General features: G+C 37.6%; 1 protein-coding gene across 1 annotated transcript in view; it reads left to right on the top strand.

The window, feature by feature from the left end:
- The window catches only part of LOC115270442 (uncharacterized), a 134,475-nt gene that overhangs the window by 101,370 nt on the left and 7,654 nt on the right, over nucleotides 1–25,451 (top strand). Inside the window, exons 4-5 of the mRNA XM_062852342.1 lie at nucleotides 5,893–6,016; nucleotides 23,440–24,286. Coding sequence (XP_062708326.1) covers nucleotides 5,893–6,016; nucleotides 23,440–24,286 — 971 coding nt within the window. The remainder of the gene's footprint in view (nucleotides 1–5,892; nucleotides 6,017–23,439; nucleotides 24,287–25,451) is intronic.

The following is a 25,451-nucleotide window of genomic DNA, read 5'->3' on the forward strand; positions in this document are numbered from 1 at the left end:
TCGACCCAGTCTACTGCACAGTTATCCAACGTTTGCGAAAGCTATTCTAGTGAGAATTTATTATTGATACGCTCAGAAGATCTGAAAATAATACAATTCGATCATCTGAATGCAGGTTTTGCGTCAGATTGATGAAATTCAAGATATTGGCGAGTTTTATGGACGATCTCCTTAAATTTAAGCAAAATTTCCAAAAAATATATGAAGAAAAGTATTTATTTTTCAACAAGAAAAAAAGAATTCAAAAATTCTTTCTCACCGTTTATTTGACATATCATATGTAGGCAAGTTATAGTAAAAAAAAATCAGCTCAATCGGATCATTGATTACGGAGAATGAGATGTTTGAAGTGAGCGAGTTTGCTTAAAAATGGAGCAAAAATCAATTTCAAATCATCAACCTTGTATGAAAAGTCGAAAAAATTTCCGCTCTGCTGTATTTTTTTTCTTTCGCATTTTCGAACTGAGGGCATGATTCTACATCAAAAATGATCATCAGCTTACCGAGTTCAAAAATGCTGTAAACTAGTGTAATTTATAACTTTTGTTACAGCTGTGGGGGATCACCTTCGCGGTTTTTGACAAAGCTTTTTTGAAACTTTCAAGGCTATATTTCTACATCATCGGTTACAATGCACAATGATCCGAATCCACGTTTTAGCAGGAAAAAGCTCCCTATCTCTGTGATCGTTAATTTTAGGCGTTTGGTATCTTCAGTGAAGTTGTTCGCATTTGTTTGCTGCAAAAAAAATGGATTAGGGTGATCCACGTGTTAACTCAAATTTAGAATCAGTTTCTTACCGATTTGGGCAACACCCGTTTTTGGCAACAAATTTTTACCGATTTTGGCAACAATTTTATACTGATTTTTGCAACAAAAAATTTTGACAAACCCCTCGAGCAATCGCGCTGTTGTATTTTGTACAACATGTTGAAAAAATCTCGCTTTTTGTACTCAGCACTAGCGTGGTGCTGGCGGTGGTGGCCAACCACGCGAGTTACGAAAGCTTAATAAAGCAAAATTCATTAAGTTTATCAAAACCGACCATTTTACAAATCATAACGTAATTTATGAACGACATGGGGATCGTTTATAACTAGTGAATAGTCCATATTTATAATATAAGCCGAAATGACGCATAAAAGTTGAAAATAATTCACAAAAAATACTGATTTTGGAGACACCCCATTTTCAGCGTAAGCGTAGTTACGGTGTATTTCGTAGATTGGATACTAACAATATTCATGTACATTTTGATAATCTAGCTCAGATTGCTTTTCGGATTAAGGCCAGGGAGTTCACTTGGGATAGGGAAAGAAAATGTTGATGTAGCACTTACTTAAGACTTAAGCCTCCGACTCAGTGACACCCTCATAAGTACTACGGAGTAGATGGTTGGAAGATGTATTAGGTCAAGGATTCGCCTGAAAATCTGGCGATGAACCAATTGACACTATTTTTGGAACGCGGTGAGATACGTATGGTAGGGTAATTCATGTATTTTGGACTGGTTGACGACAACGTTAGAAAAATTGTTCCTTAAATTCCATCGTTACTAATTGTAAAATTACTTATACGCTTATAATATGACTATACTTTGCGTTTCTGGTGACAAAAACCTTAATAAAAGCATTTTAAGCTGAGAAAATCACAATTTCAATCGCCTGTTAGAATTGCATGTTGGACACCGAATATACTTATGTTTTGGACACCCTCAGGTAAATATAATTTGGACAGGGTTATTATCACAATCTTTAGCCATGAATACTGTTAAATCACGGAGGTTTTTTTTGGAGACTTTAAATTTATAAATTTTAATTCATTCGCCCAATCGTGGAGTATAAATTATTTTGTAACAAATAATCAAATTTCTGCGTTTAACAGGCGTCTATTTTGGTAACTAATAGCTATTAGTTTTTGTTAAAATCGAGAAAATATCGCCAGATGCACAGAATACGCCTCCAAGTATGCAATCGCTCTGCATCCACATGTAAAGGATAAGGGGCATAAGCCTGTATAACAGACAAAAACTTATATTATTTATCAGTATTATCACACTTACAACTTTAGCTTGTTTCTTACGTATTTCAATCATTTACAGTAGGTGGAATGTCTTTATTGCGAAGAAATAATGAATTGTAAACCGTGTGATTTTTAGTGCTGTAAGGAAAGGTACGGGCGAAATGGACACCCCTGCATATTTTATGCTAATTATTTGATTTCATCGACCAGTTCAGTTATTTGCCTACGGGGATCAACACCACAGATATAATACTCAATCTCAGACAAGTTTACATAACATCAAAGTTAACTAAATAAGCTTTAGGCTAAAATATTCGGATTGTTTTTTTTTTCAAACTCTCTTAAACGCCTAACAGTATGCAATGCGCGTGCATCCATTCGTAATTGCCAGTGTTCATTTCGCTCCGAATCGACTACAATATTAAAATTGCTATTTTGAGTAAATTCTGCTCAAAAATAAAATACTTCATCCATTGTTAAATCTACGTATACATGCAGATAAGGTAACAATTCATTTGTTTTTATGGTGGACATACTCAAACACTAGTACAGTCATACCTCGATATAACGTAACTGCAATTTTATTTTCGTTACGTTATATCGAAGTTACGTTATATCGAAGCAAAAAATTTTTTCACGAATTTCGTTTTAAATACATATTTTGAAAAGAAAATTACCAAAAAGATTATGTTAATCACCCAACAGTGATTTCCTGCCTTTCTTATATATATTTTTTTTTTCATCATTGAATTTTATAATTTTTTTTAAAAGTTTGTAAGATTATACATAATTCGAATACTTAGCATATCTCTTAATATTTAACTATTTAAGCCAATGTCACATATATCAAGATTTCTCAATGCCTCCAGGAATTCCTCTCGGGATTCCTCTAGAAATAATTCGGGAATTCACCTAGGAGTTCCTGGTTGAGTACCTCATGAAATACCTCATGTGATTCATCATGAAGTTCTCTAAGGATATTTATCCAAGGATCCTTCAATCTTCTATGATTCCTCCATAATTTCTTACTGAATTTTATATCTGCTATGATATATTTAGGAACGCCTGCCTTAATTGCTTCAGATGTTCTTGATATGATTCCTCCACGTGGTTTCTCAAGGGATTTCTGTAGGGTTTCCCAAAGAGATTTGCTTTTCAAGATTTATTCTGTCCAAGATTTTTCCAAGGCTTAAGCTCGTTCCTCTTAAAATTTCTACTAGGATTTCTCCAGTCACTCCTGCAAAGATCCTCCTAAAAGTTCCAATATTTCAACTATTCCTGTTCGAAGAGTCCCAAGTAACACATTTGTTGCAGAAGACTCACGGCGGCGCAGGTTTTGTTGCGCAGGAGCCACTGTGACTTACTTCTAACAAATGAATTCTTACTTGCTGGAAGTAAATCGCAGTGACTTCTTCTTCTTCTTCTTTATGGTTCGACGTCCCCAGTGGGACTTGGCCTGCCTCCACGTGGCCACTTCCACAGTTATTAATTGAAGGGCTTTCTTTGCCTGCCATTGCATGAATTTGTACATTGTGTGGCAAGTACAATGATACACTATGCCCAGGGAGTCGAGAAAATTTTCCCGACCGGAACGGGAATCGAACCCGCCATCTCCGGATTGGCGATCTATAGCCTTAACCACTAGGCTAACTGGAGACAGTGACTTCTGCGCCATGAAAACCTGCGCCGCTGTGACTCTTCTGAGACAAGTGTGTTACTTGGGGTATTCGCCAAGATTCACCCAGGTATTCTTGCTGCAACTCATCCAGCACAATGACGGAGTTTCCAAAAGATTTCCTCTTCAGATCCCGCTAGAAAAACTTCTGTGATTTCTCCAGAAGTTTCTCCAGTAATTCCTTGGAAATTTCCTTCTGAGATACAGAAGTATTTCTTTAAAAAAAAATATTGCAAGGGTTTCTTCAAGAACAACAGATAGAATTCCACTAGAAATTTCTTCAAAGATTCCTCCAGATATTCCTTATTTGATTTTTCCAGGAATTCTTCCTGGAATTCAGCGCGGATTTTTTAAAAATTACTCTAAGACAAAGCGGACCGTTACTGGCGTTCTTACACCCAGTATCACACGAAATCGAGTTCACTACCAATGCTGTCTACTGTCATCTCGTTTGGAGTTTGAAGGCTATGTTCCAGTAGGGGTGTAATGTCAATAATGAGTAGAAGATGTAATGTTTGTTCCGTGAAAAGCTATATAACAATTCTTATCAACAGTGACATCGAAAGTTCTTATAAAACTTTGAAATTTGTCATATAACCCATAACTGGATAGCAGGCTTGGTTCCAGGAGGGGTGTAATATCATATACAAAATTTTGTAAATCACTCTACTTATTTAAATAGTGAAAAGTTGGATCCAAAAAAAAGTTACGTTATATCGAGGTAAAAGTTACGTTATATCGAGTTACGTTATATCGAGGTTACGTTATATCGAGGTTACGTTATATCGAGGTATGACTGTAATACCTTATTTGCTGCTGCTTCGAAATTATAAGATTGCCACTATATGAAAAACATATTTTCTATTTCAATGATATTTTGATTATTTTGAAGGTATATAAATGGTACTTTTGAAAAATAGAACAATGACTTGCGCCTTTACACTTATACAAAAAAAAGTTAAAAGTTAACGGTTCCGCAAAAAAACAGGAGTGTCCATTATGCCCCGATCTCCCCTGGTTTATTAATTGACCAAAATATATGAACAGTGAAAAGAAAACCTGTAATATAATTTGGACACCACCTATTTTAATCGTTCAAGATAAATGTTGAGACATTGGCTGCCTAATGCTTCTTTATTGAACATTTCTCATTGCAATAAGGCTTTCAAATTTCTTACAACTATTAATTCAACGATTTAAGGTACATCTTGTATGTGACACATTTTATTTGTTCAATAGTTTTGAATTAATTTCTTAATTGTTAAGCGTATTTTCAACGTAAATCAACAGAATAGGGTCTGATTGATCCAACAATCGATATTAAGAAGTATCTACTTTTATTAGCTTTTCGGAAAAAGAAGAACATCGCCGTTGCTGTCCAAATTACATACATGTCCAAATTATATGCTTTACCCCTAGCTGTATACCGAAATGTACCCAAAATACCAGCCACTACCCAAGTGGCTCGCAACCCTTTGTGAACGGGATACACTCTAACCAATTGGTTTCACATATTTTATCGAAATAGGTACATATAAGAAAACTGCCGACAAACCACTGCTCTTCTACGCCCCGAACTCTCAAATATCTTCCACCCGCCTCCAAGGGATATCGAGGCGGAGGTGGTTTGCGCTCATTAAAGGAATGAAAAATGTCGGAAAGGAATGCTCTGCCACCGCATCGGTGCAGAAAGTGAGAGTGCAAATAAGTTGCAATTGCTTTGTGCGGAATTGCATATCACAGACGAATGGCATGTCCATCCCGAGCGGGCGAGTACTCGCAGGAAAAAAAAAGATAGACCACGCGTCGTTGTAGGTTTGTCTATGGCTCCAGCACCAGCATGGCAGATACGTATGTTTGATAAAGATGATGGTGAAACCGGGAGCCGGGCAAAGCTCTCATCATCCTCTGCTAATGAGAATTCGATTCCTTACGATCGGTTGGCGGTTGCGTTGATAGCTCACGATCTTGCAAATTCCATGCCGAACTATCTATTTGGACGGGAGTGAATCTGAATGGCTATTCGTACAGCTCAGTTGGTTCAAATTTGTTTGCGTTTGCTGTCTCTATATTTATGCAATTCGATCGTGGCTGTCGGCTGTAACAACTTGTCGATATTTCCAATTAGCTAGATGTTGAACGTGGATTTGAAAATCAACTAATTGTCATTCTTCCCGGTTTTTCTCCACTTCCAGGAACAAACGACCGATCAGGTTCCCCGCTGATCTACATCGAAGCAGAGAAGGTGCTCGCATCGGGACTCAACTGTTACGAAATCGCAACCGTTCTGCTGTATTACAACACGCTACCTATCCAAAGGTGAGTGGTATAATTTTCGCTTGCCACCAATAAAGCAACGCGTGATCAAGGGTGAGATTTATGGCACCACGCCGAGCGGGATCCTTCCTCGACAGCATCAGCACGTGATTTGCGTGATCGTTTGCCGGTTGCTTCTTGTGCGACTTGTGTGATTGAGTGCGTGAAAGCTACTGTTAAATTGATTTCATTGATACGGTAAATCATTCTTGCACAGATGTGCCCCGACATCACACTACCGAACCGATCGATCGGACAATTTTCGAAAGTCAGCAGCTGCATCAGTTGGCAGTTGGTATAGACAGGGGCCACATCTGATGCCGATATAAATCACTGGTTCTTATTATGGGAGAGCTTTTAATTCACACGCTTGCTCCAATATATGTACCTCTATGCCGATCTCCCAACCCCAAAGAAGATTTATGTTCCCGCTCAGGTTTGGAACGCACTTTACTAATCCGACATCGACAACATGCGCGGCTCCGACGGGAGATCCCATAATTTTTCATTATTCACCCCTCGCTGAGCCGCTCGTTCGCGCGCCCAAAACCGCGATCGTTGGCAGAATCTTGTACCTCATTGATCGGTGCAAATTACTGAATAAATCAGATACAGTTAGACGCCGCGACGGCAATCTAATTTATTAACTCTCATTGACTGTCGATAGGAAGTGACTGGATTGGAGCGAAGTATACAAGAAGGAACGCAGCCAGTAACTAGTTTCGAGTTGCACAAAAATCAACACCACATGTGATCTAGTTTTGCAGCCGTTGCAAATAAGTTTGCTATATCGGTACTCAGTCATAGGCACAAGGGATTGTATCGATTAACCGCTTTGGTGGGTTGGATGTAAGAGGTTCCATGTGCAGTTCACATGTCTGGTGGAACCGTCTTTTCCGCCGGTCTGAGGAATATTGGTTCTGACTAATTTATCGTTGGGTTTTCCGCATTCTTGCTGTGCGGTGAATTCGATTTTCTCGCGAAAATTTAATTATTTATTTTATTCCTTTAGCACAACCGTTTTATTCTCGTAGATGTTTCTTTTGAGCGTATACATTTAAAAAAGATTGCAATATACCTATCAAACGATAAAGATCTAGCATGAAGTATAGAATTCTAATTTATTTTCGCAATACGGAAAATTCCTTATTTTTCGAACTATCCACTCACAGGAGTGAAAGTCAAAATGAAATTAATGTTGGCCATAATGGGCAATGGAAAGATTTTGCGCGGTTTTTAGGACAGACTTGTTAGAATCCCGAAATGGCCGACTTTGGCACCTACTCACGAGTTCGAGCGCACAGGTCTTTTCTTAAATAAAACCAAGTAGAATTTTTGTTGATTGCATTTTGGAAATAAAAAAGTTGACAACTATGATCAACTATAACTCAACATCAAAATAAATTTTGAAAGTATCTCATGGCTGTTTATTCTCGGGCTGCGACGACTAGAAGCGAGCCACAAGGGAATTCTTTTTGAACGACTGGTTTTTGAGTTAAACCGTAAACGCATCATACTTTGCGCACCTAGGGCCTAAATTTGTACACTTTTCAAAAAATCGTTCAACAATATTACTAATGCATAAGGCAAACTTTTTTTGCATTGAGTACTGACTAGCGATTGTGAGTGTGTGTGAAACATGAGAATGTAGAAGAAAAAATGGCTTTAAAGGAGTGGTTATCTCCCAAATGTGCAATGTTTGGCACTGATACAGAGCTCCAAACATGGCTATTTTGTATGGAAATCAGCAAATGTTAACTTTTTTCTTTCCAATGCTGTAGTAGCTCTGTAAAAAAATTTTTTAGGGTCCTACACAAGTATATATGTCAAAATTTGTTTTTTTTTTAATTGCTTCCTAAATTCTGCTGATAATTTTCTACGGATTCTGTGAAACTGCTCACTTAACCCTCGAGTGATCACACTGTTATATTTTGTACAACACATTGAAAAAATCTCGCTATTTATACTCAGCTTTGGCGTGGTGCTTGCGGTGATGGCCAACCGCACGAGTTACGGAAGGATAAGATATTTTATCAAGTAGGCTAGAAATTTTTCGTGCACTAATTTCCGTCACATGAGATGGTAAATAGCCAATAATTAAAAATATTCCAACTTACCAACTTAGCAAAACGAATAATTCATTAGATGGAACCAAAAATATGTAGACTATCAATATCTAAGCCCCTACAGTACTGAAAATCGAATAATTACGCAAAATTTCACTTCACATACGATTTCACATTTTTTTTTCTCGTTTTGCTTACAGCTCCACCATAAGCAACAAAAATCGAAAACCTAAATATTTTGTATACATTTGGCCAAGTTTTCCCATACAAACTTCAAGCTCTTTTAGTGCCCCCTTAGATTCTTTCAAATTAAAATTGAACGTAGCGTCTGGGAGTCAAAATCAACTGATTTGGGAGGTAAGACTTGGTATTTTTCGAATTTTATGTTTTTGATAGTGTGTACCACTCTAAGCTACATGTTTTGATCACCTTTCAGATGTCATTGTTTATTTTGTATTAACTGCAACAATGAACCTATTCGAACCCATCATCCTCGGAATCGAACCCGGCATCCTCAGCATGATCATGTTGAGTACCCACGCATTTATATCGCTAAAGGTGATCTTTGCGAGTTTAGAAAATACTAAAGTTCCATACAATCTTACATCTTGCTTCGGGCTACCAAACATGTATAGAATACTTTCAGTGTACATGTATACAAGGGCGTAGCCAGCTTTTCGGCCAGGGGGAGGCGAGCACCCTTACACTGAAAACCACTTTGCAGTAACAAGGAGTTCAAATACTTCATCATTTAAAAAATAATTAAAGTGAAGTATGAAGTATGGGTGATTAACAGGAATGGTTCAATGGAAGAATCATATATGATTATAATCCTGAGGAATTCCTCAAGATATTGCCTCAGGAATTTCTTAACAAATGCCATCATAAATTTGAATTTATCCAGCAGTTTCTCCAGAAATTTCTTTAATATTTTTCCAGGTTATTTTAATGTAGATATTCCAGCAGAAATTACCTTCGGAAAACTTGCAGAAATTCCATTGGGAATACCTTCAGAAATTTCTTCAATAATTCCTCCAGAAGTTTTATTACGAATTTCACCATGCATTCTTTTGAGAATTTCCCCAATAATTCTTTACAAATATCATTCTTAATTCCACCAGAAATCCGTTTGAGAAGCTCCAGAAAATACTTTAAGAATTTCTCCGGGAATTCTTTCAAAAATTCCAATCAGACTAAGATTCCTTTCCTTGAGGAATACCCTAAGAAATTTTTGGAGAAATTTCTTCGAAAAATCCTTAAATGAATTCCTTAGGAATTACCGGAAAAAATTCTTTGAAAATTTCTAAAGGAATTCCTTCGGAAATTCCTGGAGGATTATCTTTGGAAGTTGCTAGAGGACTGCATTCGGAAATTTTTAAAGGAATCAATTAAAAAATAATTTAGGAATTTATTTCGAAAATCCTTGAGGAATTCCACCGGAAATTCCTTGACAAATTCTTCAGAAATTTCTTGAGAAATTCCATAAGACATTCCTTTGAGAGTTTTTCTACGATTTCCTTTAGAAGATTCTTCGGGAATTCCTTGAGGAATTTCTTTGAAATAGATTTAGAATATTCCTTGAGGAACTCCTTCGGAGTTTTCGTGAGGAATTCTTCCGAAAATTCCTTGAGGAAAATCTTCAAAAATTCTTGGAGGAATTCATCCGGAAATTTCTGTGAGAATTCCTTCTCAAATTCCTGAAGCAATTCTTTCGAAAATATTGAAAAAAATCCTCTAAAAGTCTCATGAGATATCCCTTTTGAAATTCCATAAAGAATTTCTTTAAAAATATTTCAAAACTTCCTTGAAAAAATATTTCGGAAATTTCTGAAGAAATGCTTTTTGTGATTTTTTATTTCCTAGAGGAGCTCATTCGGAAATTCTTTGAAGAATTCCTTTAAAAATGCCTTGATAAGGAAAATTCGGAAATTGTTTGGATTTTTTTTTTGACATATGTCTGAAATGTCTTATGGAATACCTTCGGAAAATTCGTGAGAAATTGCTTGATAAGTTCGTTAAGGATTTTTTTCGTTTTTTTTTATAAATCTTTACGAAATTCCTCAAGGAATTCCAGCGAAAGATCCTTGAGAAGTTTCTTCGGAAATTCCTCAAGAAATTCCTTCAAAAATGTATTGTGTAACTCCTACGAAAACTTGAGAAACTTCTTCAAACATTCCTTCAGAAACACGTTTGGGGATTATGTGAGAAAATTCTAAGGAAATTTTTTGAGGACAACCGTCAAAAATTTTTGGAGGAATTCATTCGGAAATTTTTGGAGGTATTTCAAAGCAAATCGATAAGAAATTTCTTTGGAAATTCCGGGAGGGATTTCTTTGGAAATTCGTAGAGGAATTCCTTCGGAAATTCAGGAGGATATCCTTTGATTATTTCAGGAGAAATTCCTTTGAATTCCTACGGAAATTCCTGGAAAAACTCCTCCGGAAACTCATGGAGGAATTCTTCGGGAAAATCCTGGAGGAATTCCCTTGGAAACTCTTGGAGGAATTCCTACGAGAATTCGTAGAGGATTTCCTTCGGGAATTCCTGGAGGAATTTCTTCGGAAATTCCTGGAGTAATTCCTTCGGAAATACCTGGAGAAATTCCTTCCTGAAATTTCTGGAAGAATTCCTTCGGAAATTAATGGAGGAATTCCTTCGGAAAATCCTTGAGCGATTCCTTCGCAAAAGTCCTGGAGGAATTCCTTCTGAAATTTATGGAGGAACTCCTTCGGAAATTCGTGAAGGAATTCCTGGAGAAATTCTTTCGAAAATTCCTGGTGGAATTCCTTCGGATATTCATGAAAGAATTCCTTCGGAAATTCCGGCAGAAAATCCTTTGAAAATTCCAGGTGAAATTCCTTTGAAAATCCCTGGAGGAATTCCACCGGAAATTACTGCAGGAATTCCATCGGAAATTCCAGGAGGAATTCCTTCGGAAATTGCTGGAAGCAGGTTTGATAGTCGTCCTTCTCGTCATCACTGCGTGAAGATAACAATAAAACAATCTTCGTCCGAAAGAACAACGGTGACGATTAGCCTTTTCGTCGCCGACTGCGGGCTTCACGACGAAGCTCAATCATAAATAGTCACCCACCAACTTTTTCGTCGTCCTCTTTGTTCTCTGGAAACGAGCGACGACGGGCCATGCGAACGCCAACTGGGAATAGCTTTTATTGGCGTTTCAGCACTTACGGTGATGTGAAACCTCACTTGCTCAGTTGGTAAGAGTGCTGGAGTAGCAATCTAAAGGTTCGTTGTTTGATTCCAGGTGCAATTATTTTTTTTATCAAAATCTTTTTTTGTGTGTGTTGCTGGTGGCAACATTGACTCCGTCGGCTAGACGCACTTGGACGAAGATCGAAACAAACCGAATGAAAATTTTGTTTTCGTCACGACGCAAGCCCTTCACGACGATTCGCTGGCTTGAATGAGTTAACCGATGTGGAACGAGCAACGTAGACGATCTAGTTTTCGTTCTCGTCGTCGACTTTTTTGGTCGTACGGTGACGATTTTCAGCCCTGGCTGGAAGATTTCCTTCGGAAATTCCTGAAGGAATTCCTTCGGAAATTTATAAAGAATTTCTTCGGAAATTCCAGGAGGAGTTCCTTCGGAAATTTCAGAAGGAATTTCTTTGAAAATTCCTGGAGGATCTCCTTCGGAAATTCCTGGAGAATTTTCTACGGAAATTTCTGAAGAAATTCATCCGGAAATTCATGGAGGAATTTCTCAGGAAATTCCTGGAGGAATTCTTTTGAAAATTCGTGGAGGATTTTTTTTCAGAAATTCGTGAATTAATTCTTTCGGAAAATTTCTGGAGCAATTCCTTCGGAAATTCATGGAGGAACTCCTTTAGAAAATGCTTTAGGATGCCCTTCGCAAAATTCCTGGAGAAATTCCTTCGGAAATTCGTGGAGAGATTCCGTCGGAAAATTTCTGGAGGAATTCCTTTGGAAATTCATGTAGGAATTCCTTCGGACATTCATGGAGGAATTCCTTCGGAAATTCCAGGAGGACATTCTTTAAAAATTCCAAGAGGAATTCCTTTGAAAATTCCTAGAAGAATTTCTTCGGAAATTCTTGGAGGAAGTCCTCCGGAAATTCCCCGAGGAATTTCTTCAGAAATTCGTAGAGGAATTCAGTCGGAAAATTTCTGGAGGAATTCCCTCGGCAATTCATGGAGGAATTCCTTCGAAAATTTATGGAGGGATTTCTTCGGTCATTCATAAAGGAATTCCTTCGGAAATTCCAGGAGGAATTCCTTCGGAAATTCCAGGAGGAAATCCTTTGAAAATCCCAAGAGGAATTCCCTTGAAAATTCCTGGAAAAATTCCTTCGGAAATTCCTGGAGGAATTCCTCCGGAAATGCCTAGAGTAATTCCTCCAGAAATTTGTGGAGGATTTTTTCCAAAATTTCCTGGAGGAATTTCTCCGGAAGTTCCTGGAAGATTTCCCTCGGAAATTCCTGGAGGAATTGCCATGGAAATACCTGGAGGAATTCTCTCGGAAATACATGGAGGAATTCATTCGAAAAATTCTTCGCAAAATGCCTGGTGGAATTACATCGGAAATTCATGGAGAAATTCCTTTGGAAATTTCCAAAGGAATTTCTCCAGGAATTTCCGACAGAATTTCTCCTGGAATTTCTGAAGGAATTCTTCCTGGAATTTCAAAAAAAAATCCTTGAGGAATTTCCAAAAGAGTTTCTCCAGGAATTTCCGAAAGAATTTCCAAACGAATTCCTCCAGGAATTTCCAATGGAATTCCTCCGGGATTTTTTAAAGAAGTTCCTCCAAGAATTTCCGAATGAATTCCTCCAGGAATTTCCGAAATAATTTCTCCACGAATTTCAGAAGGAATGCATCCAAGAGATTCCAGAGGGATTTCTCCAGGAATATCTGAAGAAATTCCCCTAAGAATTTCCGAAAGAATTCCTGCAGGAATTTCCAAAGGAATTCCTCCATGAATCTTCAAACGAATTCGTCCAGCATTTTCCGAAGGAATTCCTCCCGGAATTTCCGAAGGAATTCCTCCCGGAATTTCCGAAAGAATTCCTCCAGGAATTTTTGAAGGAATTCCTAACGGAATTTGTAAAGGAATTCCTCCATGAATTTTCGAGGGAATTCCTCTTGGAATTTCCAAAAATAAAATCCAAAAAGGCTTTCCGAAAAAATTTCTCCAGGAATTTCCGAAGGAATACCTCCAGGAATTTCTGAAGGAATTCCTCCAGGAATTTCCAAAAGTATACCTCCAGCAATTCCCGAAGGAATTCCTCCAGGAATCATAAAAAGCATTCCTCTAAGAAGTTTAGAATGATTTTTTCCAGGAATTTCCTAAGGAATTTCTCAGGAATTTCTCTATAGATTTCTGAAAGAATTCCTCCAGAAATTTCCGGAGGTATTCATCCAAGATTTTTCGAGGGAACTCCCCAAGGAATTTCCGAAGAAAAACTCCGAACGAATTCCTTCAGGGATTTCCGAAGGAATTCCTTCAGGAATTTCCGAAGGAATTCTTCCAGGAATTTGCGAAGGGATTCCTCCAGGAATTTCCGAAGGAATTGCTCCAGGAATTTCCGATGGAATTCTTCCAAGAATTTGCGAAGGGATTCCTCCAGGAATTTTGGATGGAATTCCTTTATGAATTTCCAAAGGAATTCCTCCAAGAATTTTGAAAGGAATTCCTTCTGGAATTTTTCAAGGAATTGCTCCAGAATTTTTTGAAGGAATTGCTTCAGGAATTTCCGAAGCAATTCCTCCCGGAATTTCCGAAGGAATTGCTCCAGGAATTTCCGAAGGAATCCTTCAGGAATTTCCGAAGGAATTTCTTCAGGAATTTCCGATGGAATTCTTCCAAGAATTTGCGAAGGGATTCCTCCAGGAATTTTGGATGGAATTCCTTTATGAATTCCCAAAGGAATTCCTCCAGGTATTTCCGAAGGAATACCCTCATGAGGCATGTCGGACTTCGGATACAGAGATATATCTTCACAACGCGACTACTCGGTGTGGAGTTACGAATAGGAATGAATTTTATTTTACTTGACACTTAAGAACTAAGTTTTGAGTACAGCAGAAAATAGGAAGTAGGTAGGTTAAACAAGAATGGCAGAACGACGCGCTAGAGTTGTTTGGTAAACTACTCGAGTCTTGCATATGCGTGTAATTTATTGCGCGCATATGGAAGCACTTTAAGAAGGTTATGGAAACAAGGAAAAGGTTTCGTTACTGACTGCATGTTTTGGTAGGCAAAGAATTTGGATGGAGGTTTCGGTTTTTTTTGTATCACGCTGTTTAATTTATGACGGAAAGTTATATTGTTTTATGATAAAGTCCGAGAAATGTTGAAACGAGATTTATGAGATTTGTGGGAGAACTGTGCCACGACACCTCCCTCCTTAGGAAGAATGGTGTAACCATTCTAAATTTTGAGACAAATTATAGGCTTTATGCGGTCGTTTTAGCATTCTGTTATTCTTGATTTTTCAGGATTTTTGCTTAATTAATCTTGTTCGATGGACTTTCAAAATATTAGCAGTTGTTTGATGTTTTATAGTAGCATTTGATTCATCTAGATCTATTATTATATAGGGACCATCTTGTACAATATCTAATTTTCTTCTATTTTCCAATTTTAAATACACTTTATCTCCAATGCTCAATTTTGTTGGTGTTACATCTTTATTTGCTTCTTCTGTTCTTGATAGTTTGACATTCTCGATTTTTCTTAGGATTTCATTGTGTATAAACTGTAGTTTATATCTTATTTCATTTACGTATGAGTCGTGGTTATAAATAGGAGTGATTTGGTCTAGATTTATCTGATCAAATGTATTTACGGGCTTTCCAAATACTATTTCAAAAGGGCTGTAATTGTGTTCCGAGTTGGGAGTAGTATTATAACTAAAGCAGTAAAAAGATAACCATTCATCCCAATTATCTTTAAGATCGTTGACAAAGATTCTCAGATATTCGTTTAAACATCTGTGATTCCTTTCCAACGCTCCCAAAGTTTGTGGGTGATATGCTGTTGCTAGAATGCGATCGATATTGAGCAGTTTACAAACTGATTCAAAGATACCTTTGTACTCTGTACCTTGATCTGTTCGAATTGCTTTCATTGGTCCGTATATCAAAATACATCCTTCCACTACTGCTCTGGCAATCGTGTCAGCTGATTTATCCGGAACAGGTATAGCTATGACGTATTTACTCAGATCGCATTGTATAGTAACTGCGTATCTGTTTCCTTTGCTACTCATTGTGAATGGTCCAATCGTATCTATTGCAACTATGTCGAATGATTTGCATGGAGTTGAAGTTTTTATCATTTTACTTTGAACCGACGAAAAATGTTTGTTCCTTTTACAAATTTCGCAGGATTTGACATATTTAGTAACTAAATATTTCATATTTGACCAAATATATAAATTTTTCAATTTTTTGTACAATCGGTTAATACCAACATGACCTCCGATTGGTGTACTATGGTAATGTTGTAAAATAGCTTGAATTTCGTTTGGGTTGTTTATTTTTCTAGGAGGATGATAAATGATAATTTTAATATTTTTCAAAACTTGATTTCCTATTGTTTTGAAATCATTGATACTTATATAATTAAATATGGTATCGCTAGTCGAAATAGCAATACACTCATTTTCGATTTTATTTTGTTTCATTAATTGTAGGGTACCCTTTTCAATCAGCTTAAATATTTCTGGCAAGTTAACATTGTTAATTGTGAGACCTAACGCTAGAGTTAGACTCGTTTTGAATTTTTTTTCGAGAAGAATTGCCATAGTTGATTTATTTTTATTTTGATGTAATGAAAATTGCAATTTTTTTTGTTTATGTATTTGTTCATTGCTAACTGCTTCATACACGTGGAGTTGATCAGGCTCCGGTACTCTGCTTTGTATGTTATTGTTGACTAAACAAGGTTTGCGTAGCATTGACCTGGTCTGTACTTGTAAAATGTTAATTGACTTTAATTTATCTGATGTAATATTAATTCTAGACAATGCGTCAGCCACAACGTTACTTTTACCTGGGACGAACTCTACTTCAAAGTCGAATTCTTCGAGATCAATCCTCATTCGCGTCAACTTTGAAGAAGGGTTCTTCATTCCAAAGAGGTAAACTAACGGTCGGTGATCAGTACGCACCAAAAATTTACGACCTAATAAGTAGGGTTGATAATGCATGATAGCCCAGTGAATAGCGGCTAATTCTTTCTCAATGATGTGCTTATTTGCTTCGCCTTTTGTAAACGCGCGACTGGCGAAAGAAACAGGTAGATCATTGCTTCCATGCATTTGGGACAAAACTGCCCCGCAAGCGAAATCTGATGCGTCTGTAGTCAATATAAATGGTTTTTGATAATCTGGATACTGTAATATTTGTGGTGAAAGTAGCATAGTCTTTAATGTTTCAAAGGCGGACTTGCATTGTTCTGACCACACAAAAACTGTATTTTTTCTTAATAATTTGTTCAAAGGACAACAAATATTTGCAAAACCAGGAATAAATCTCCTGTAATAATTACACATGGCTACAAAACTTCGAACTTGGTCTGCGTTTTGAGGTTGTGGGTAATTTTTTATTACATCAAATTTTGAATTATCAGGCAAGATACCTTTATCAGTGATTTTATGACCTAGAAATGTAACTTCTGCTTTGAAAAAATTACATTTTGAAGGGTTCAGTTTCAGGTTTCTTTGCCTGAAACATTCGAAAACATTCCTCAAGTTTTTCAGATGGTGTTCAATTGAACAACCTACGACAATAACATCGTCAATGTACAAGAATGCACACTCGGGACTCAAGCCACTGAGTGCTATTGACATCATTCGTTGGAAACTGTTTGGGCTTATATTTAGTCCAAACGGCAATCTTTTATACTGAAAATGTCCACGTTCCTGCAACGAGAACGCGGTGAACTCTCTGGAATTTTTCTCGATCTCAATCTGGTGAAAACCTGACATGAGATCAAGCGTCGAAAAATATTTGGCTCTGCCAAGTTGATCGAGAATATCGTCAATCCTTGGAAGAGGAAATTTATCCGCAAGCAATTTTTTGTTCAATTGACGAAAATCAACTACTAATCTCCATTTCTTTTCGGAAGTAGTTGACTTCTTGGGAACAAGTAATAATGGTGAGTTGTAACTAGACACCGAAGGTTCAATTATATCGTTTGCAATTAAATTATCTACTTGACGACAGATTTCTTCCTTGTGACACTGTGCATTCCGGTAGTTTTTAATGTATACCGGTGATTTATCTTTTAGGCTAATTTTTTGTTGATAAAAATTGTTACACGTTAATAAATCATCCTTTAAACTAAATATATCATTGTATTCGTGACATAATTGTTGTAAAGATTGTTTGGCGGATGCAGGTATATCGTTAAAATTTAGTTCTGCATTCAATTTTTCGATTCTATCTGTATTATTACAGTCAATTTTAGCTATGTAAAAGTCGTTAAGATTGGAAGTTTTTAAATTAAAATTTGCAAGTTGCACAGGATATTCATTAGTGTTTATAATTTTAGCATAAGGTGCGGAACTATTCACAATGGCGTTGGCACAAAACACGCCTGGTGCAAGCTCAGCGGAATTAATTATGACATCTCCATGAACATTAAAATTGTTTATCAATCTAAATACTTCAGATCTAGCTGGTATCCACGCAGACCCATTTAGATTATTGCAAATTGGGATTTCAAGTCGGATGTTATTTACGTATGCTGCTAAAATCCACGTATCGTAATTTATTTCACATCGGTATGTAGTAAGGAAATCTCTTCCCAGTATACCGTCAGTTGGTATCGGGAAATCGTCTTCTATCAGATGAAACAGGCTATTCACAGCTGTATTTTGTATATAAGAAAAACAATTGATTGTTCCTCTGCAAGTAGCTTCACCGGGTGTTATTCCGCGTAAAACGCAAGTATTATTTTGATTAATTGATATTGGACGTGAGATACATCGTGTTTTCAATAATGAAATGTCTGCTCCTGAATCTACCAGGAACGAACAGTTTTTATTAGATACGCTAATTGGCACATTAATGAAATTGGAGGCAGCTACATTGATTGTGTATACTGCCCTACTGTTCCAAAAAAAGGTTGATTTGGTTGAGTCATATTCGGTGGTTGTACTGTATTAGCGTTTGCGAAATGCTGACCTTGGCTTTGCACGCCCGGGGGCGGATTGGGAAAAACGTTTTGCATTGGTGAGCTCGATTGATTGTCAGCAAAATATATTCTGTTAAATTGTCGCGGATAACCGCGTGCATGACCACGGTTGTCTGTTCGGTAACGGTAGTTGTTGTTATTTGGGAACGGTCTACTTTGATTGTTATTAAAACGTATCGGGTATGATCCGTAACGCTGATTACTTTGATGGGAACCACGAGGAGCAACATTATAGTTCCCTCGGTTCTGAGTTTGTCGTTTTTGCATGATTCTTTTTGAATTTACGTGGAATACACGATTCATGCTGTTACTGGACTCGACACTATCCGGTAGCTCATTTACTTTCTGGATTGCCTCTTCGATTGTCGAAAATGTTCCTGCTTGCAGTATTATTTTTTCTGTCTCGTTAGATGTACTGTTAATCAAAGTTTCCAAACCTGCTTTGGTGGCTAACTTTTTAGCGGTCGCGTGAGGAACATTCTCTCTCACGTAAATATTGGTAAGCTTATTGCAAAGAATTTCCACTTCTTGACAATATTGTTGTTTTGACAATCCGCGTTTGACTGATTTAATTTTTGCCAATATCTGTTCTGCAGTAGTTTTACTTTCACAGGCAGATTTGATGAGATCAATCATCGCATCAATAGTAGTCTCTTGGATATTGTTAGGTAATGCATCTCGGGCTTTACCTGAAATTCTCGTTAAAAGGAATAGCTTTAACGTTCCGTGTTGTGCTTGGGTATACACCTTTTTCAAAAATTTTACACCGTCAATGAAAGCGGAAAGTTTTTCGGCATCGCCGTCGAATGGCATCAAGACCGATGCAGCTAGCTTGGCATCAAAAGGATTTTCGGTGGCCATTTCCACTTGTTTTAAATTATTAATTTTGGTTACTTTCCTAACTCGGACACTTTCTTTAATATATTCTATTGCGTTTCTTGATTGTCTAGTAAAAGTAAAAAATTCTTTATCTGGAATTTCGTCTTGGTTTTTTAAAAGAAGCTCATCTATTTCAGCGAATAAATTGATAGCCTTATTAAAATGTGCGTCAAGAGTATTACTGGAAATATTTTGATTTATAGATTTTCTAAAATGCTGTTCTATTTTTAGTAGAATTCCTACTTTTTCAATAATGACCCTTTTCGGCATAACATTAGGAGATTTATAAAGATTTGTTCTACTTATCGTTTACTGCCAGTGTCCATCGCCACCTGTTGTTTCGCTGCATGTGCTGGTTCTGGAAGAGCGGCGGTTTCAGCTGACATCGGCATAAGTCTGCTCTTGGTCAATGCTACCTTTCCGATGCTTCTCGAGCGGTTTGACACACACGCATTGCACTATGTTCGGGTTCTGGTTGTGTAAATGTTCAACATCGTAAGATGTGAATGTCACTAAATTCTTCCTTTAGGAATACCCACAGAAGGTATCCCACTATTAATGATGTTAGCAAAATTGCTACGCTTAGCCAGATCTTCATCTTTTCACTCATTTCGTCTTATGTTGTCAGTTCACTTAAATCGTACTTCTTCACTCTTCACTAATTTGACTCCCTCTATGTTTAGCGTCTAAATGTTCGCGTACTTTTGTCCACTGTCTGTTCTTGTTCTTCGATTAATGCGCTGGTGCCGTAGATGTGGTGACGTTATTTAGGCTTATTGCCCGATCAACGACCCTTTGATTTTTGATTCGCTCGTACTTGACGATGAGTCGATACACTAGGAACAAGGTGGCTACACATATCACCGTTAGTAGAATGTATGCGATTAATTCTACCGATTTGGCGGTTTTTTCACTATGCACTTTTTCTTTTACGTTGCTGGCGTTGATGATACTCACGATCTGCTCGTGAGTCACCGGTTTCGGGGTTGACGATTCGTTTCCCATAGCTTAAGCTGCACTTTGACGGTTATTATTTTTGGACGACTTTTGCACTTCTGTCGCATGGATTTTATACGAAGGCGCACTTTAATCACTTATCTCTCGTCACGGTCAGCCATGAGGCATGTCGGACTTCGGATACAGAGATATATCTTCACAACGCGACTACTCGGTGTGGAGTTACGAATAGGAATGAATTTTATTTTACTTGACACTTAAGAACTAAGTTTTGAGTACAGCAGAAAATAGGAAGTAGGTAGGTTAAACAAGAATGGCAGAACGACGCGCTAGAGTTGTTTGGTAAACTACTCGAGTCTTGCATATGCGTGTAATTTATTGCGCGCATATGGAAGCACTTTAAGAAGGTTATGGAAACAAGGAAAAGGTTTCGTTACTGACTGCATGTTTTGGTAGGCAAAGAATTTGGATGGAGGTTTCGGTTTTTTTTGTATCACGCTGTTTAATTTATGACGGAAAGTTATATTGTTTTATGATAAAGTCCGAGAAATGTTGAAACGAGATTTATGAGATTTGTGGGAGAACTGTGCCACGACACTCAGGAATTTTCGAAAATATTCCTCCAAGAATTTCCGAAGGAATTCCTTCATACATTAAAAAAAATACAAGGATGCAGGAGAATTTTATTTTTACTAGTCAAAAACAGCTCTGATCATCTAAGTTTTTCGGTGAAATTAGAATATAGTTGCTCGGTCAGGGCCCCCCTGGCTACGTTCTTGCATGTATAGAATGGCAAAGTGATACTGTAGGGAGGCTGTATCGAAATAATCCGTTATACAAAAAAGTATCCTTAATTTATCTTCTTGAACGCAAAAATTAGCCACAAGCCAAAGTGAGAATCGTTCTTGCAACACGGCGATTAATTACAATTTCCAAAAAACAAAACCTCAGATCCATGATTAATGATTGAACTAAATTTTCAATTACACGGTAAGCATGGCATCTTGGTGAAACACTTTGGTTGGCGGTTTAAGACAAATGCACTTGAAAATTGCATATTACATATGTGGTTGCGCTTGCGGAAGAAAAACAAAATAACTAACGAGAAAGCATTCGAGCCCGGAGGTACAATGCGCGGTCAGAATAAATTTTCACTTGGATAAAATACGCGCGACCGAACGCATCAGCCCCAGCACTGCTGCAAGTCGATAATAAATTTGCACAATCTTTTCATGCGCGGTCAATGAACTCGAATCGAGGTTCTGATTGCTGATGCAAGGCTTGGCGGTGCTGCCACACGTTCTTACCTGGGAAAAAATGACTGATCTCAATTGAAAAGTATAAATTATTGTTGGAATTTAATTTAAGAAACTATATGGAAGTGCTCAGCAGGACCATGTTGTGTAGGGAGGTTCGATTCCTGAACAATCCATAAATCTTTCGTAATAGAAATTACCTTGATTTCTTTGGGTACAGATTAGCTTCGTGCCGACCATACAATATAAAAATGCAAAATGAGCATTAGCAGAAAAAGCTCTCAGATAATGAAAAAGTACTCACGGAACTGAACACTAAGCTGAGGAGCTTAGGACGGTAGGACGTTACGTCAGAAAGAAGAATAACATATGTGACTTTCAAACGACCTGTAATGTGCTTTAAATGATAAATAAACTATTTAGCAATCACTCAGTTAGAAATTTCCAGGGTGCCTTGTAAAGAACTTAAAAACTTTAACATACAAAGAAACAGTATAAAATGAGAACGAAATGATATTAAAAAAATATACGATGTAGACCTGGAAGTACTAACTCTCACCAGTACCAAAAGTAAACCGTACATCAAGGTGAACCTGACGCACCCACACAACAGCACACCAACTGCTGTGAACTTACCTAAATAGTGATTATTTCAACTGGATCACCGATCGACCACCAACCAGCATTATTTCGCCATATGAAGCAGCTCCAGTTGGCCACATCCAGGCGTATAGTTTATGAGGTGGAATCAAAATGCGAAAATTATACGTTCATTTGCATGGTATTACCACTTGACGGGAGAATTGGGTTCTCCAAGCTTCTTAGACAGAATCGGATAACATACACTTTTAGTTTCCCTGGTACCACGTTTTCCCCTACCATACCTATAGCTTCTAGCTCGCTACCCGAGCAAAGTCTAACAACAAAATGATAGCAAATCAAAAACACGATTTGTAATCATCAGCAAATTGATATCACATTTTGATATCAGTTCGTCTTCATTAAATTTGATTTCATATTTTGATATCACACGAATGCCACTCTAGTGGTAAAGTGTCTTTAATAAACTAACTAAAATATTTTGATATCATTTTGCTGTCTTTTCTAATCAATATAAATGTAATAGTTTTGAAGTTATTTCAAAACTTCTAGGCAATCTTGTGTAATAAATAAATCAAATGATATACCGCTAATACAAACATCTTTTTACATTAAGGTTTTCATATGAACCAAAAAAAAACTCTTCATTTGACGATTTTTCCATTTTTTCGCACTGATAACAAAAACTGTTATCAATTTACTATCAATTATAAAAGGAACGGTTTTCAACTAGTTGTTGCGTGAACATTTTTCTACTCTCCGTTAAAACGACCAAAACGACAACAACCTCAGTTATCATAATTCTGGACGAACATTTGAAAAGGGCCTATCTGCTTTTTGTAAACAAACATGTTTTTGTCTCTGTAGGGCCCATCTGCATCCACCCACGCACATCAACACCCTTAACAGATAGCTTGAAGAACACTCTTTCTGATAAGGGTGTTGACGTGCGTGGGTGGATGCAGATGGGCCCTACAGAGACAAAAACATGTTTGTTTACGCAAAGCAGATAGGCCCTTTTCAAATGTTCGTCCAGAATTTGCAACATCACAACATCAAAATTAGTTTTCAGTTTGTTGTCAGACTTTGCTCGGGTGTATTGCCTTCGTGTTGCTTCCGATCATGATGCTGCCTGGTATCTCTGAGGAAGGCTGAATCTAATTTCAAAGTGCACCCGTCTCGTATCCCGCAGACCTGATAGTCGTCAGTCGTAACGAGGAGCATTTTTATTGCCCAGGCTGATCGTAACCAATGAGCGGATGGTTAACATGGTCGGGTAATTTCATTTGGGGCAAAATTTATCTTCTAATGCAAATTAATTGTTTACAATAAAATATAGTTTATAAGATATTAGTTTCAATTTGAATGGGGAGCAGCGATGCAATCAAAACAGCTTCGAGTGGGTGTTGAATGGATATCTATATAACTGGGGGTACACGTGGATGATATCTAACACGAGTTCCATTTCTATCGTTTCAGCCCCTCCCAGTACTGTATTCATCTTTTGCTGACCGAGAGCTCTCAGTTGGCGTTTCTTGAAACGCTGGACAGCGCACTTCAACTTCTAAGCGGCCATTTAACTTTCGGATCGATCTACGTGTCCGGATCGTACGATCCAGCGGATAACAAACACCCACCGAAGGAACTCATCCGAAATCTGAATGTGCACATCAAATATCTTAACAATGAAACCATCAAGAACTTCATCGGTACCGACAATCTGCCGATTCGGTGTTCTGGGTTCTACGTACACGATCAGTGCGAGTGGATCGACTTTTTCCGCACCCTTGAACCCCTGCAGATTCAATGCGTAGAGACGGGTCGCCGGCTTGTCACCGTGCTGAACGACATCCGAAATCTGGAGATCCAAGGCACGGTGCCGACACGTAGACAGCTGCACTCACAACATCGCGCCCTAAGCCGCGCACTGATGGATTCGGAATTACAAACCCTCCGTCGCAAAGGACCAAATACCATACAACGACTTCAAGACAAACTCACCGTTATCAACAACAAACAAACGCTTAATCAAACCAAAAATTTAGTTAGGAACTGTAGTCTAGATAGTAGTAATCGCCTCGTAAGCAGTAGTCTAAACGGCAACTTCACACTCCACCACAAACCACAGTGGAATTTCGGCAGCTACGGCAATGGTGCTTCTGCTGCTGGCGAGAAGGATCTGATCAACGCTCGCCTCGGAGAGGTGATCACCATCTTCCAGGAGGTCGATCGAGCGGCCCGGAAGCTCGAGCAACTTACCGAACAGAGGAGAGAAAGACTAAGGGAGATGACCCGGCAGCGTGCTCTGGACGATGAGATCAATGAGGTAAGCTGGTAAAAATGGGTGGTTAGAAATTAGCACCATGACTGTGACGACGAAAGATTAAAACTTTGAAAAATTATTGCTAAGCATATGATGGGTTTGAATTTTATCATATTCAACCAAAAAATATCGAAGAGCAAACGTTTCGTTAAAGTTTCCTGATGTGTACCGAGATTCTAGGGGTTGAGAGGTGCATTATTTTCGAACATCATCCTTGGAATTTTTAATATTTTTTTTTTTTAATAAAATTAGCTCTAATTATCTTCTACGATGAAAATGTCACTGGCGGACAGGAATTTTCTATATGAAAGGAGCCTGCTCCGAGGCTCTAAGGCTACATGGACGCAGGAACATGAATCAGAATAAGGGAATGCGAAAGTGATCATTGAACTAAGAAAAAGTCAAGACATTGAGACATGTTTTAGATATTTCTGTTAATGTAGTATTTGCTTTTCAGAATCAATTTGCTTCGACACTTTTGTTTAGACAAAGTGTTTACCAGAACTTGTAAGGGAGCATTCATAAATTACGTAGCATTATTGAAGATTTTAGGCATCGCCTCCACCTTCCGGTTAGTTGTAAATCCAGAGACCCCTCACTTCTTCTAAAATTCTACGCCAATCATGAATGGTCACTAAAGAATTTTCTGAGGAATTTCGAAGAAAATTTTAAGAAAATTATTAGCTTTGGAGGAATTATTCTACAGGTAATATTTTGTTTTTTTTTTGGACATTTATAGAAAACTTCAAAGAAGCTCTTATACAATTCCTTCAAAGATTTATCCATGACATCTTTCATAGGTACCTTAAATAGTCCAAATGTTCTTTAAAAGAAATTCTTCATTACACCAACAGAGCTAGCCATGACAATGTTTGGCACTTCTCAGGTCATTTTGACAGACCACACACATGCACTTTATCGATCTTGTTGTGTCGTCCTTTTCATGCTCATTTTACATCTGTCAAAATGACCTGAGAATTGTCAGTCATTTTGAAGTTAGGTTCGTTGATGTAATAAAGAATACACAATAGATCTTCAATGGCGCTATAGTCACTTTTCTTATTTAATTAAATTAAAACTTCAATTGTAATAATTGGGTTCTTTAGAGCTATCCGGATTATATTATAATCGGATTCTCCAACCAAAAATTAGTTGAAGTCAAAAATTT

Source organism: Aedes albopictus, chromosome 2 (assembly GCF_035046485.1).
Source record: "Aedes albopictus strain Foshan chromosome 2, AalbF5, whole genome shotgun sequence".
Taxonomy (NCBI): Eukaryota; Metazoa; Arthropoda; class Insecta; order Diptera; family Culicidae; genus Aedes; species Aedes albopictus.